Source organism: Oncorhynchus keta, chromosome 30 (genome assembly GCF_023373465.1).
Source record: "Oncorhynchus keta strain PuntledgeMale-10-30-2019 chromosome 30, Oket_V2, whole genome shotgun sequence".
NCBI classification, from domain to species: Eukaryota; Metazoa; Chordata; class Actinopteri; order Salmoniformes; family Salmonidae; genus Oncorhynchus; species Oncorhynchus keta.
The window spans coordinates 11,355,690-11,369,684 of NC_068450.1; the positions used below are offsets into that span (position 1 = coordinate 11,355,690).

The window sequence follows — 13,995 nt, forward strand, 5'->3', positions numbered from 1 at the left end:
GAATTGGTCCACTCACACTGACAGCGTCGTGAAGAAGGCGCAGCAGCGCCTCTTCAACCTCAGGAGGCTGAAGAAATTCGGCTTGTCACCAAAAGCACTCACAAACTTCTACAGATGCACAATCGAGAGCATCCTGGCGGGCTGTATCACCGCCTGGTACGGCAACTGCTCCGCCCTCGACCGTAAGGCTCTCCAGAGGGTAGTGAGGTCTGCACAACGCATCACTAGCCACTTTAAACAATGCTACCTTATATAATGTTACTTACCCTACATTATTCATCTCATATGCATATGTATATACTGTACTCTAAATCATCGACTGCATCCTTATGTAATACATGTATCACTAGCCACTTTAACTATGCCACTTTGTTTACTTTGTCTACATACTCATCTCATATGTATATACTGTACCCGATACCATCTACTGTATGCTGCTCTGTACCATCACTCATTCATATATCCTTATGTACATATTCTTTATCCCCTTACACTGTGTATAAGACAGTAGTTTTGGAATTGTTAGTTAGATTACTTGTTGGTTATCACTGCATTGTCGGAACTAGAAGCACAAGCATTTCGCTACACTCGCATTAACATCTGCTAACCATGTGTATGTGACAAATAAAATTTGATTTGATTTGATGTATGTATGTGTGTATGTGTGTATGTATGTATGTATGTATGTATGTATGTGTGTATGTATGTGTGTATGTATGTGTGTATGTGTGTGTGTGTGTGTGTATGTGTGTATGTGTGTGTGTATGTGTGTGTGTGTATGTATGTATGTACCTTTTTATTTAACTTGGCAAGTATATATATGTGTGTGTGTGTGTATATGTCCCTAGGCCGTCATTGAAAATAAGAATTAGTTCTTAACTGACTTGCCAAGTTAAATAAAAAGGTAGGTAGGTAGATACGTACATACGTACATACATACATACATACAATGAGGTTATAATAATTCATACTGAGAAATTCTTTAAATGAAAATTCCCTAAACAAAAATAAGTAATATTTTTTTATATATATTTTTACAATTTGAAATGAAAACAATCTCAGTAAGGTACTTATTGTTACCCAGAAATTATTTGATATTGAGATAAAAACGTCAAGTGGAAGAGTTGGAGACAGAAATACAATACACAAGGAGGTACGGACAGACAGAGTATCAGTACAAGCCCACCCTGACACGACTTTGGCCTTCTGATGGAAGTAGATTATTTTGTGGCCACAGTTAAATGTTTACGGTATTTATGACTTGGTTAATTACACGGACGGTGCTCACCTGTAATCAGCTTATAAAAATCAGTCCTTCTACGATGCACTGGCACCTGAAGTTGCTCCTTCGAAACGGTTCATATTTCTACATCTGCGTACAGACATTACCGTCCAAAAGGACCTTCACATTTTCGTCGTAAGAGTTGATTGCGCACACCTGTTCAATTTGAGAGACTCGTGTATAGGTTGGTTGACTTGAGAGCGTTCTCCAGCAAGTTGACGGATTGATTTACAATGGAGACTCCCTTCCACTTGACCTCTGTTTTACTACAACTTTTGATCAGCGGCCTTTCACTTGGATCGTCCCCGACCACGTCAAATCTTGCTGACGAGTTTGGCGATTCCGTTTTATACCAACATGGCAGTATCTTGTCACCCCTTCTGAAGGCGCTGACCGCACAGGGAGATCCATGGCGATCCACCCCAGTAATGAGACCCGAGTCGAGATATGTTCGATACATGAAACGACTGTACAGGATATCTTCAAGACATGAGAGGAGTTCGGAAGGGAACAACCACTTGTACAACACAGTTCGACTTATAACACCGCGGGATGAGTGCCTGGAGCAAAGCAAAGGTGAGTTTTGGGTAAACCATTTTTTAAAACATGGAAGGCCTATCTTACATTGGGACACTAATTTAAAACTGAGTGTACAAAACATTAGGAACACCTGCTCTTTCCATGACCGACTGATCAGGTGAAAGTTATGATTCCTTATTGATGTCTCTTGTTAAATCCACTTCAATCAGTGTCGATGGAGAAGAAGAGGCGTTTTAAAGAAGGACTTTTAAGGCTTAAGACATGAGCTGTGTTTGAATACTCATACTAACCATACTGTTCTGACGTAAATTGAGTCTAATATGCTTATTGGTCATAGTATGGATATAGTTACTATGCCAAAAGTTACCAGCTGTCATACTAAATTCACCAAAAGTGAAGTAGTGGCCACTAAGTGCTTTTAGGGCCCATAATGCAATTCTTCAGAATAGTGTGAAGGTTTTCAGATTTGTAGAAAATATGCAACCGAAGTCCGACGAGAGCAGTTACAGATTCATTGCTCTGTGGAACATCGGGGAAGAGCGACCAGGAGGCATCGGGGAAGAGCGACCAGGAGGCATCGGGGAAGAGCGACCAGGAGGCATCGGGGAAGAGCGACCAGGAGGCATCGGGGAAGAGCGACCAGGAGGCATCGGGGAAGAGCAACTTTCTCCAGCGTGCCAGTGGCTGTTGAAGGTGTGCATTTGCCCACCAAAGTTGGATACGAAGCCGAACTGCAGTCAGGTCAAGACCCTGGTGAGGACGACGAGCACGCAGATGAGCTTCCCTGAGGGTTTGACAGCCCACAGTTTTGTCAGCTGTCCAGGTGGCTGGTCTCAGACGATCCTGCAGGTTTAGAAACCGGATGTGGAGGTCCTGGCATGGCTACACGTGGTTATGAGGCCGGTTGGACCTACTGCCAAATTCTCAAAAACGTTGGAGGCGGCTTATGGTAGAAAAATTAAAATTTAATTATCAACAGCTCTGGTGGACATTTTTGCAGTAAGCATGCTAATTGAACGCTCTGTTATCTGTGGTATTGTTGTGACACAACTGCACTTTTTTTTTCAATGGCCTTTTGTTGTCCACAGCACAAGGCACACCTGTGTAATGATAATGCTGTTTAATGGTCATGCTCTTTTTGATATGCCATACCTGTCAGGTGGATGGATTATCTTGGAGAAGGAGAAATGCTCACTAACAGGGATGTGAACAAATTTGTGCACAGAACTTGAGAGAAATAAGCTATTTGTGTGTATGGGGAAATGTGTTTTTATTTCAGCTCAGGGAACATGGGACCAACACTTTAGATTTTGTGTTTTAGGTTTTTGTGCAGTGTATATTATTTGATATTTTTAGGCCATTGAAGTTGACACTTGGTTTTACCTCGGGCTTTTACTCGTCCCATGTTTTTCGAGCATATGTAGGCCTAACCTATAGTCTTCATTAAGCTACTAAAGAGGTTGTCACAGTTCTACCAAAGATGGTTAATAAATGAAGATGTCCTACTCAGGCCATTTACCATTGTAATTTTTTTAATTTTTGTAATTTTTTTTAAAATTTTTAACTGTATATGAAGCAGAAAAAAGAGTGAATTAGATGTCTCTGGTTCTACTTCTTATAGGCCTACATTTCCCATGTTTCTCTTCAGAGTTCTTCATGCAAGACCTCTCCTACAATTTGGGCCGTGTCAGAGCCAAGGAGCAGCTCCTGAAATCTGTCCTGCTGTACTCCTTCGACCAAGAGCAGGCCACGTTCATGACTAACCAGTGTTACCAAGATGTGAAAGAGCAGGATACCCACAATCAGTGTCCTCTCTGCCCAGGCACCCATCACTCGGTTAACTTCCTGTTCCACACGGATCGCAGGAGGAAGTGGGTTGAGGTGATTTTTGGTTTAATTCAATGCAAAAAAACATTTAGTTACCTCAGGAAAATTGTATAAGGACTATAAAGGGCTATATTTGATAGGTTGTTAAATTGTGCTTTTAAAAAATTATGTGGATACACTGCATTTACAATCGGAGGATGTTAAACCACAATGCTAACTTATTTTCATTGTGGCCCTCAAGGTGGACATCACAGCTTTCCTCCGCCCTCTCATCCAGTCCCACAAGAAGGACATTCACCTACTGCTCAACCTGACCTGTGTGGAGGGCAGAGGCAGGAAGGCTAAGGCTGGAGGAGAGGAGTGGAGCGCTAGGAGCCCCATGGAGCTCCACCTAAGGTCTCCGTCCTTGCTGCTGTACCTCAACGACACCAGCGAGCTGGCTCACCAAAGATGGCTGCCCACCACGTCACAAGGTCATCCGAGGTCTGCCAATGAGGTGGACACCTTAGCGAGCCTGGCGGAGTTCAAACCAGAGCAAAGGATCATCCGGAGCGAGAGGAGGCGGCTGAGGAGAGAATCTCCATATCTGTTGACGAACAACGCCGGAGACAAAACGAGGACCTTCCTCCCGGACCTCCTCCCGAGTTCTGACTTCCCTACGAGTGACTGTGCCTTGTACGACTTCAGAGTGAGCTTCAGTGAGCTCAAACTGAGCCATTGGATCATTTTCCCCCACAGGTACAACCCCAGGTACTGTAAAGGCACCTGTCCCAGGGCTGTGGGGTTCATCTACGGCTCCCCCAGACACACCTTCTTCCAGAACATGATCTACCACAAACTGGACTCTTCTGTGCCAAGACCTTCCTGTGTTCCTTCAGAGTACAACCCCCTGAGTGTTTTAACCCTTGAAGCTGACTCCCTCGCCTACAAGGAGTTAGATGAAATGATCGCTACGAGGTGCACATGTCGCTAAAGTCCCACCTCCAGGGTCGGGCTCAATTCCATTTCAATCTAAATTGAAATTCCAATTGTTCTAAATACTTTTCAATGTAAAAAGTGACTGAATTGAAATGGAATTGACCCCGACCCTACCTACCTTCCTGCCTGATGACGTTTTACCAGCCTCAACACTTTGACTGTTAACCTACCTACTGCGTTGACTGCCGCTCAACTTATTCCATCCTCAATCGCTTGACTTCAATTACTTCCTCACATTAATTGTCTATTGTAACATCCTGGTCTTGTGACTTCATGTCAAAACATCCGTGTCTTTGTCAAAACATCAGTGCGTTGAGTTTGGTTTGATCTAGAACAGATGTATTTACTCACTTGCCAAAGTATTTTTTTTATCTAAATGGAAGATATGGCATTATTTTCTCTTTGTTTATGTGAAGTGATAGGAGGAATGTTGTGAAGACGTCTTGTTTGTCATCTGCTTTTGCAATGTGTTGACATGCATGGATTGATATTTTACAAATTAATTTGATATAATTTATTATTAATATGATTTAAGTTATTTTTGTTAATTTATTTGGGGTGTTTTGTCATTATTCTTTCACACTAACTGGTACATTTTAAGTACATCTGTTTTGGACAAAATATTGTTTTAAAGTAGTCCTATATACTCGTCTCAAACACTTTCACGTTTCATTTTATTCCTGGGGATTGCAGACGGTTGTTTTATGGACAACTTCTCTTTTCATACGGTCCAGAATGTAAGTTATCTTGTATGGCCAACTTGATGTTTCAGTGTGTATTTATTACCCTGGGTCATGAAATGACTGCATACCTATATGAATTTGTATTGGCAAATTTAACTAAAATGCATGTCGTCTATTTATGCAACAACAAAAAAAAATATTGTACAGTCTTGTTTGGCTCACTGATTATCACAATGTTAAATTTGATAACTTAAAATATTAGTTTGAAAAAAATAAAGAGTACACAAAGATCCTTGTTCTATTCCATATAAATAATTCTAAATTGCACGGCTTATTGGTTCTGACTTACAGACACGTTTGACTGCTGAGAACACACTAGCCGCTGTTCCCCGGGCGTTGACGACGTGGATTTAAGGCAGCCCTCCGATTCAGAGGGGTTGGGTTAAATGCAGAAGATGCATTTAGTTGTACAACTGACTACGTATCCTTTCACTTTAAAGTTTGTGTGTCTGCAATCTTGTCTGAATTGACTCCTGCACTAGATGGATAGTTAACATACTGCTTGGCAAAGGTTTATCAGCTTAGTTGTCTGCTTTCTGTGGGATCCTAGGGATACGTGCCCCCTCAAATTGGTCCTGTAAAAACAAACACAAACGGGATACTTTTTTTTTGTTTGTTTTTGTGTGTTGGTTTTAGCTAGCCCAGATTGGTTCTCAACCTCAACTAGCTACCAAGAAGCCATTTCAGGCTATCAATCAAGTTTAGAATTGCTATCTTTTCTAATTATCTTAGCTGGCATGCCTGCTGGCAAGGTCAAATTATAACTAAATGTACTGAATAAGACTCCCATTTTGTTAAATATTTTACCCAGATTTTTGCAGAGAAGCATACTTTAAAGCACCAGTCAGGAATGAAGCAACAGAATTAAGCATAATGATTATGGCTCTTGACTGAATAAAAAAGCTGTTTCAGGGGTTTGAAATGCAAATTTTGTAAGGGGGGCCTAGACCCACTACAGACCACCCCCTTCAAAACATCCTCATGTACTTTGTGCCCCCTCAGGTTTTGAGGGTGCATGATGCCCCAGTGTGGGGTGTCTGTGGTGCAGGGGTCTAAGGCACTGCATCTCAGCGCTAGAGGCATCATTACAGACCCTGGTTCGATTCGAAGGTGTCTCACAACCGGCCGTGATTGGGAGTCCCATAGGGCGGCGCACAATTGGCCCAGCGTCGTCCAGGTTAGGGTTTGGCCGGGGTAGGTCGTCATTGTAAATAAGAATTTATTCTTAACGGACTTGCCTAGTTAAATAAACTTTGAATAAAAATAGAAAATGAAATTTTAAAAAGTGTGGGATGATTCATTCCACAGAATGAGCTGCTGGCTATGCTTAACCACATGGTGGCAGTAGAATCTAAATGTTCAGATATATCACACGTGTAGAAGAAGAGAATGGAAGTTAGCCCTCCAGTGGGTGGAGGACATACAACCTGTTAGAATTATAGTATACTCAGATTCTCTATCTGTATTGAATAGTTTATCATCTGGTCAATCTAAATAGGAGTGACCTACTATTGGAGATATTCATGTTATTATGGAGAATAGAGAGACCTGGGTGTAGTAGTGAGATTCTGCTGGGTCCCAGCACATTCAGGTGTGGAAGGGAATGAAATTGAAGACCAGTTAGCCAAAAGAGCTTTGAAACTAGATATAATTGATAATGTTCCACTGGGTAGAGGTGAGGCCAGACGTAAGATCACAGCCATTTTGATAGATGTGTGTCAGAAGAGATGAGACTCTGAGCCCAAGGGCCGGCATTTATATGCCTTCCTAAGAAAGGTTGCCTGACCAAGAATCAAAGGTCAGATTAGGAAGGAAGAGGTGGTGTTTGCTTGGTTGTGTTTAGGACATTGAGTCGAGTATTACTTTACTAATTCCAACTTGGGAAATCGTTTTTTCACAGCATGCATCATCAATGACTTACAATGACAGAACACGCAACCAGGACAAACACGTGATAAAACAATAAAATAAAAACACATTAAGACAAAGGTACATGCACCAACCTTAGTATCCATAAAATTATAGTATGATTCAAGTGCTATTTTCTATCCTACTCTGGAGAAAACAAGCAACAACATTTTCCAATTGAAAGACCTCACAAAACAGTTGATCCATAATACCAATTAAAAAGTATCATATCTGTGGGTAAAAATGGCCATCTAAAACTTTCTGTGGAATATCTGGGCAGCACAAACCTGCTACTGAAGCTGCTCTTGTGTGTCATTAGACTGCTGTGGAGTGGGTGTGAGTCATTAGACTGCTGTGGAGTGGGTGTGTGTCATTAGACTGCTGTGGAGTGGGTGTGTGTCAGTAGACAGTCTGGATTATTTATTTATTTTGTAGAAACTGAGAGATTTGTGTGGCCTCACACCATTTCATAAAGGACTCTGTTATATCCCTGTGATGAGCTTCGTCATCTCTCATCACACAGCGGACTATAGCAGAGTCTCCTCTCATCACACAGCAGACTATAGCAGAGTCTCCTCTCATCACACAGCTGACTATGGCAGAGTCTCCTCTCATCACACAGCTGACTATGGCAGAGTCTCCTCTCATCACACAGCGGACTATAGCAGAGTCTCCTCTCATCACACAGCGGACTATAGCAGAGTCTCCTCTCATCACACTGCTGACTATGGCAGAGTCTCCTCTCATCACACAGCTGACTATAGCAGAGTCTCCTCTCATCACACAGCTGACTACGACAGAATCTCCACTCATCACACAGCTGACTACAACAGAGTCTCCTCTCATCACACAGCTGACTATAACAGACTCACCAGAGAATTTCTGTAAGTGGCTCAGTTCATTGTTGTGTGTAAAGTAATTTGTGTAAAGGGTCAACAGAAAAGCTGACCGTCCCGTGCGGTGCTCCTGTGTTCGTACATATCCGATCTGATGCTGCCTGATTCAGTCTTACGAACTGTAGTCTATTGGTCATGTAGTTCACAATCCATTTGATAGTGTGTGGATTTACGTGAATGTCCTACGTGAGTTTACGTGAGCTTTTCGGGCCAGCAGGTGGGGTAGTATGGCAATGAAAGCACTGGAGAAGTCAAAGAACATTGTACTCACCACACAACCGTGCCACTCCAGGTGCTCATATCGCAGAGCATCGTCAACACCACTTTCTGGGCAGTAGGCAAATTGCGAAAGATCCAAAGAGGCTGCTACCTAAACTCTTAATAAGGGCATTGAAACCCGCTCAGAGGTTTTCATGACTTGTGAGGTCAAAGCCACTGGTCTAAAGTATTTCAGTCCCTCCTGCTTTCTCTGAGATGGGCACTTTGCAGGATGTTTTTCATTTAGTATAAATATCTGATAATATTAGGGACAGGTTGAAAATCTACTGCAGTATGACAGCCAGTTGATTAGCACATACCTCGAGTACTCTGGCTTTAACCACATCAGGCAGACTTACTGTGACTGAGCCTCTTCAGCTGCTTCACATAGCCAGACCTTTACTTGTTCCTCCCAGATGCTCATGGGCTCAGTGCTTCCCAGATCAGAGTCCAGCACCTCCCCTATCTGCTGTTGCTCTGCTGAGAAATCATACTTATCGATTCTGGTAAACAAAAATGGTTCAACTCTGTGGCTCTGTCCCTTTCTTCATCACTCTGTGGTTTTGTATTTGTTTTTGCAGCAGTTACTCTTCCTGGGGTAGTTCTCTCCTGGGGTAGTTGTCTCCTGGGGTAGTTGTCTCCTGGGGTAGTTGTCCCCTGGGGGAGTTGTCTCCTGGGGTAGTTGTCTCCTGGGGTAGTTGTCCCCTGGGGTAGTTGTCCCCTGGGGTAGTTGTCTCCTGGGGTAGTTGTCCCCTGGTGTAGTTGTCTCCTGGGGTAGTTGTCTCCTGGGGTAGTTGTCTCCTGGGGTAGTTCTCCTCTGGGGTAGTTGTCCCCTGGGGTAGTTGTCTCCTGGGGCAGTTGTCCTCTGGTGTAGTTGTCTCCTGGGATAGTTGTCTCCTGGGGTAGTTGTCTCCTGGGGTAGTTGTCTCCTGGGGTAGTTGTCCCCTGGGGTATTTGTCCCCTGGGGTAGTTGTCTCCCGGGGTAGTTGTCTCCTGGGGTAGTTGTCCCCTGGTGCTGTAGCCTGTTATCTTCTTCACACCATCCCAGACATTCTTCATGTTATTCACTTTCAGCTTGAGTTCTAACTTCAGTTTGTATTCATGTTCGCCCTTCTTGATCAGCCCTTTAATCTCCTTCTGTACCTCTCTCAACTCATCCCCTTGTCCATTTTCAAAAGCCTTCTTCTTCCTGTTCAGTGCCTCCTTGATGTATTTTGTGACCCATGGCTTATTGTTTTTCACTTCACCGTTTTGCTTGGCACCACATTGTCAGTACAGAAGTTAAAATAATCTGTTATTACATTCAGAAATACTATTCAGATCCTCCTCCCAATCGTCTATAAATAGATTCCAATCTGTACCTTCAAAGCAACTCTGCAGTGCCTCTCCAGCTTCGAGTGTCCATTCGTGAATCACTGTCTGAGTGATGCGTTGCCTCTGGACCAGTGGGCTGTATTCTGGTAGCAGCTGGATCAGGTTGTGGTCAGACTGTCCTAGCGGAGGCAGAGCAGTCGAGCAGTATGCATCATTCCTATTGGTGCAGAGAGGGCCAATGGGCTTGTCCATACGAGTTGGAACTTTAACATAATGTTTGAAGGTAGGAAGTGTCACGGACAGCAAACATTGAACTCGTCATTGCATCTAGTTGGCAAGCATGTGAATGGTTTGTATCTGGAGTGTATGGTTGCTGAAATGTTGGAGCATGTGTTGTTATATTGTTGTCAGCATGTTGAAGAGAGGGATAGATTGAAGTGTAGGGTATTTGAGGTTTGACAGAGTCGGGGGGTTTGGACTGGATTTGGGGGAAGGGTCTATTAGAAGTTATTAGGGCTCTTTTTGATTTTACCTACGGAGTTAGGTAAGAGGATTTAGAAATGTTGTAAAACCTTGATGACCACACACTCCAGCACAGTAGGTGGCGGCATGCACCTTTAACGTTTGTTTGTGGACCGCCAATATATCATAGAAGAAGAAAAAGAACGGAAGTTACGTAAGGCAACTTCTGCTGGTTGTTGAACCAATCCAGAGTTTTTTATTATAGCTCAGCGATCTAGGGCAGACCACACCAACAGCAATTAATCTGCGTCTTGAGAAGCAGTAAGGTAAGAGACACTGAAAGGTCAAGGTTTTGGGATTCATTTCACAATGTTAATCACTTGTATAAGTGTTATATCAGTCTATGTTCTTGGGATTTTACGAAGTAAGAGTATCGTGCCATTACACACCTTTTAAATCGTGGCGTGAATGTCAAGCAAGGTCTTCATGTTAGCTACTTGTGCTGGTTAGCTGGTTGCCCTCTTGTACAATCTCCTTTTCTATCTAGCTAAGTTTTACCATTTTCATATTTTATATTATCTCTCAGACACGAGTTTACCTGTCGTAATATCAATCGGTGACTAAGTGACCGATGTCATCGAATGTATGGTGTTAACTTGGCTAACGCTTTAGTTAATATAATGTTTGCCATCCAGTTGTGTTTGGAAATGAAGGAATCACGTCCAAACATGTCTATTGCCATGTCATTTTTACTGGGGTCGGACAGGCTTCCTGTATAGATTTAATACACTGCTGAGCCGGCACTAGATATGGCTCGGAAAACACTTGTACATAGTTTTGTGGACACCCCTTCAAATGAGTGGATTTGGCTATTTCAGTCACACCCATTGCTGACAGGTGTATAAAATCGAACACACAGCCATGCAATCTCCATAGACCAACATTGGCATTAGAATGGCCTTAATGAAGAGCTCAGTGACGCTCTACGTGGACCGTCATAGGATGCCACCTTGCCAACAAGTCAGTCAGATTTCTGCCCAACTAGAGTTGCCCTGGTCAACTAATAGGTGGTGTTATTGTGAAGTGGAAACGTCCAAGACTAGTGGAAAGCCTTCTCAGAAGAGTAGAGGCTGTTAAAGCAGCAAAGGGGGGGACCAACTCCATAATAATGCCCATGATTTTGGAATGAGATGTTCGACATACAGGTGTCCACATACTTTTGGTCATGTATTGTAGCTCAATCCAGGGATGAGAAATTGCTTTGTACTCAGAATTGTCCCATAATCCCAATTGTTACACAGAAGATTGAACGACTGCTGTTCTCCTCCCCATGCTAGCTAGCAGTAGCTACAGCAGACATTATGGAATGGCACTTCACATTGAACAACAAAGGAGCTGATTGGCTCCTTTGTTGACACTGCCATTAAAAATGGCTGCTGGTACTTCTGCTACCTAGAATGAGGATGAGATGAAAAGGGCAGTTTTCCAGAAAAACTAGCAATCGTTCAATCTGGATTGAGGTATATTTTGAGCCATATCTCGCGCCGGCTCCGCATTTTATTGGTCACGTGGTTAGCAGATGTTAACGCGAGTGTAGGGAAATGCTTCATCTAAACAGGAAGCCTGTCTGACCCCAGTGCAGCTGTAAACAAGCGTAGGGTCCGAATAATATATTCTGACTACTGTTGTGGAGGACTGGCTGACTCTCATGTTTGCCATTTCTTAGAAAGAGGAGATGCACATTTGCCTGGCTACCAAAACTCCTTGCTCCGGGCCAAACGCTACATGGAAGTTAATTTCTTCTCCGCAATGAGTCTGGATCTGATTACCTCCCCGATGAATTCCAGAACGCAAACGCGTTCTAAACATTCTAATTGGTCCCTGAAACTAATGGCTTGGGCAAGAGCCAGAACACAAGCCACATTTAGAAAATTAACAATTGGCTTTGATACTCTGATTGGTACAATTGCTTATGACTTTGTATTGTAAAACTCCTCATTTTGACCACCACAAACGATGGCAGTCCCAGACTGAATGAAGTATGTGGCGAACATAGAGCAGCTGAAGAATTTAGTTTGTCGTCAGGCAAGATGCCCATTTAATGTCATTATGCTAGTTGTGTGACGACTGCGTTGGAAAATCTAAACTACTGCACCTTTTTCCTCATCGATACCCTTTATACTCTTTGGTAATTTCAGATCGTCTCTCTAGACACCATGGGTCGTCACTTTGGAGATTTGGCCAAGATCAGGCACGTGATCACCTACAGTCTGTCCCCCTTCGAGCAGAGGGCTTTCCCCAACTACTTCTCTAAAGGAATCCCCAACGTCTGGAGACGATTCACATCGTCTGTCTTCAAAGTTGCTCCACGTAAGTCCTCCCAGAGTTTACACGTTGCTTTCTGGGAAGAACCAGGCAGGATATTTCCATGTTATAAAACCTCTCCATCCAAATTCTGAAGTCTTTTTCTCTCTCCCCATTTTCAGATCTGTTCTCGTCTTGATAAATATGGCCTCATGTAGGCCAAATTAGACCTCCACATTTAATTATTTAATAAGACGAGGTCTAAGGGCATTCCATTGTGACAGCGTGGGAGATAAGTCATGGTCCAATGACTACATGCTAGCAGCGTCTGAAGCTACATCCATAATTGGTAGAATGGTTCACATTGGCGAATCACCGTTTGCATCGTTGAGCAGTGAACAAGAAACTATTAACTTCAGTTTAGATGTTACTCCCTCACCAAATCTAAATATTGATTCCATGTCTTATTCTCATTTTGCCCGCACAATGGTCTGTTTCACATCTGTTTGTCTTAATCAGCCTCACAATATGGGCACCATGCTGCCTCAGACAGGAAGTAGAGGAAACGTGCCTCCATATTAGGTTTTGATTTGGTCAGGGGGTAGGTATCTGAACTGGATTTAATATTTTCTTGTTCAGTGATTAAATTATTTTTTAAATATATATTTAATTGGCAAGTCAGTTAAGAACAAATTATTTACAATTAAGGCCTACTCCGGCCAAACCCTCTAATCCGGACAATGCTGGACCAATTGTTACGCCGACCTATGGGACTCCTGATCACGGCCGGTTGTGATACAGCCCTGGATCGAACCAGTGTCCGTAGTAACTCCTTAGACTACTCTCCAATCGGAACCATTCTACTGATTTTTATGGATGTAGCTTCACTCTAAAGATGCAGGTAGTCGGTTGAAAGAATCTTCTCAATGTGTAGTCAGTTCGCTGTAGTTGGATAGCTGTGTAACTCTCATTACAATTTCTGTCTGCCCATGTCTAAAATCTCTGGCTCTTGGGATGTTTTAAATGGCCTAACTAAACATGCATTGCTCGTATCTTTCAGTGTATACCTCCCGAGACACATCCCTGTTTTCAGTCGCTAACCGGTCTTCTCCCGTTCTTCTCTTCCAGCTATGATCTGCATGTACCTGACATACACCTGGGGAAACCATGTCCACTCAGAAGGAAAGAGGAAGGTAGCTGCCGACTACGAGAATGAAGAGTGAAATGAAGAGTCTCCCCCCCCCCCGTTTAAACCTTCACTGTATGTTTCGTCAATAAAGATAATATTTATCAGAGAAATTATTTTTTTCTTCCTGTTTGATACCACCTCACCTGGATATCTGGGATGAATGGTTTGCTGTCTTCCTGCCAGATGGGTCACTACGAAGAGATATAAATGAGTGACCAGTCATTTGTCACACAGTGTAAAGTTAAAAGTAATATTACACAGCAATGAGGGTACTGCTCAACACGGCTAACAGAT

The 13,995-nt window shown here is 42.9% G+C and overlaps 3 protein-coding genes across 3 annotated transcripts in view; 2 read left to right on the forward strand and 1 right to left on the reverse strand.

The window, feature by feature from the left end:
• The window catches only part of LOC118363225 (septin-8-A-like), a 36,878-nt gene extending 35,465 nt beyond the window's left edge, over positions 1 to 1,413 (reverse strand). The window contains exon 1 of the mRNA XM_052487556.1: positions 1,289 to 1,413. The gene's annotated coding sequence lies outside the window, so the exon portion shown is untranslated. The remainder of the gene's footprint in view (positions 1 to 1,288) is intronic.
• Positions 1,359 to 5,305, forward strand: gdf9 (growth differentiation factor 9). Its single transcript, XM_035743894.2, has 3 exons — positions 1,359 to 1,858; positions 3,471 to 3,703; positions 3,891 to 5,305. Exons 1-3 carry the CDS (start codon positions 1,516 to 1,518, stop codon positions 4,620 to 4,622), a joined length of 1,308 nt encoding a protein of 435 aa, XP_035599787.1. The 5' UTR covers positions 1,359 to 1,515; the 3' UTR covers positions 4,623 to 5,305.
• A 5,070-nt stretch (positions 5,306 to 10,375) lies between these two features.
• LOC118363226 (cytochrome b-c1 complex subunit 8-like) lies at positions 10,376 to 13,811 on the forward strand. Its single transcript, XM_035743895.1, has 3 exons — positions 10,376 to 10,534; positions 12,407 to 12,578; positions 13,641 to 13,811. The coding sequence occupies exons 2-3, from the start codon at positions 12,425 to 12,427 to the stop codon at positions 13,733 to 13,735; spliced, it is 249 nt and encodes an 82-aa protein (XP_035599788.1). The 5' UTR covers positions 10,376 to 10,534; positions 12,407 to 12,424; the 3' UTR covers positions 13,736 to 13,811.
• Positions 13,812 to 13,995: the final 184 nt, after the last annotated feature.

Coding starts and splice junctions, on each gene's coding strand:
- gdf9 (XM_035743894.2), top strand. CDS start 1,516: ATGGAGACTCCCTTCCACTTGACCTCTGTTTTACTACAACTTTTGATC. Junction 1,859..3,470: donor GTGCCTGGAGCAAAGCAAAG/GTGAGTTTTGGG, acceptor GTTTCTCTTCAG/AGTTCTTCATGCAAGACCTC. Junction 3,704..3,890: donor GCAGGAGGAAGTGGGTTGAG/GTGATTTTTGGT, acceptor GTGGCCCTCAAG/GTGGACATCACAGCTTTCCT.
- LOC118363226 (XM_035743895.1), top strand. CDS start 12,425: ATGGGTCGTCACTTTGGAGATTTGGCCAAGATCAGGCACGTGATCACC. Junction 12,579..13,640: donor TGTCTTCAAAGTTGCTCCAC/GTAAGTCCTCCC, acceptor CTTCTCTTCCAG/CTATGATCTGCATGTACCTG.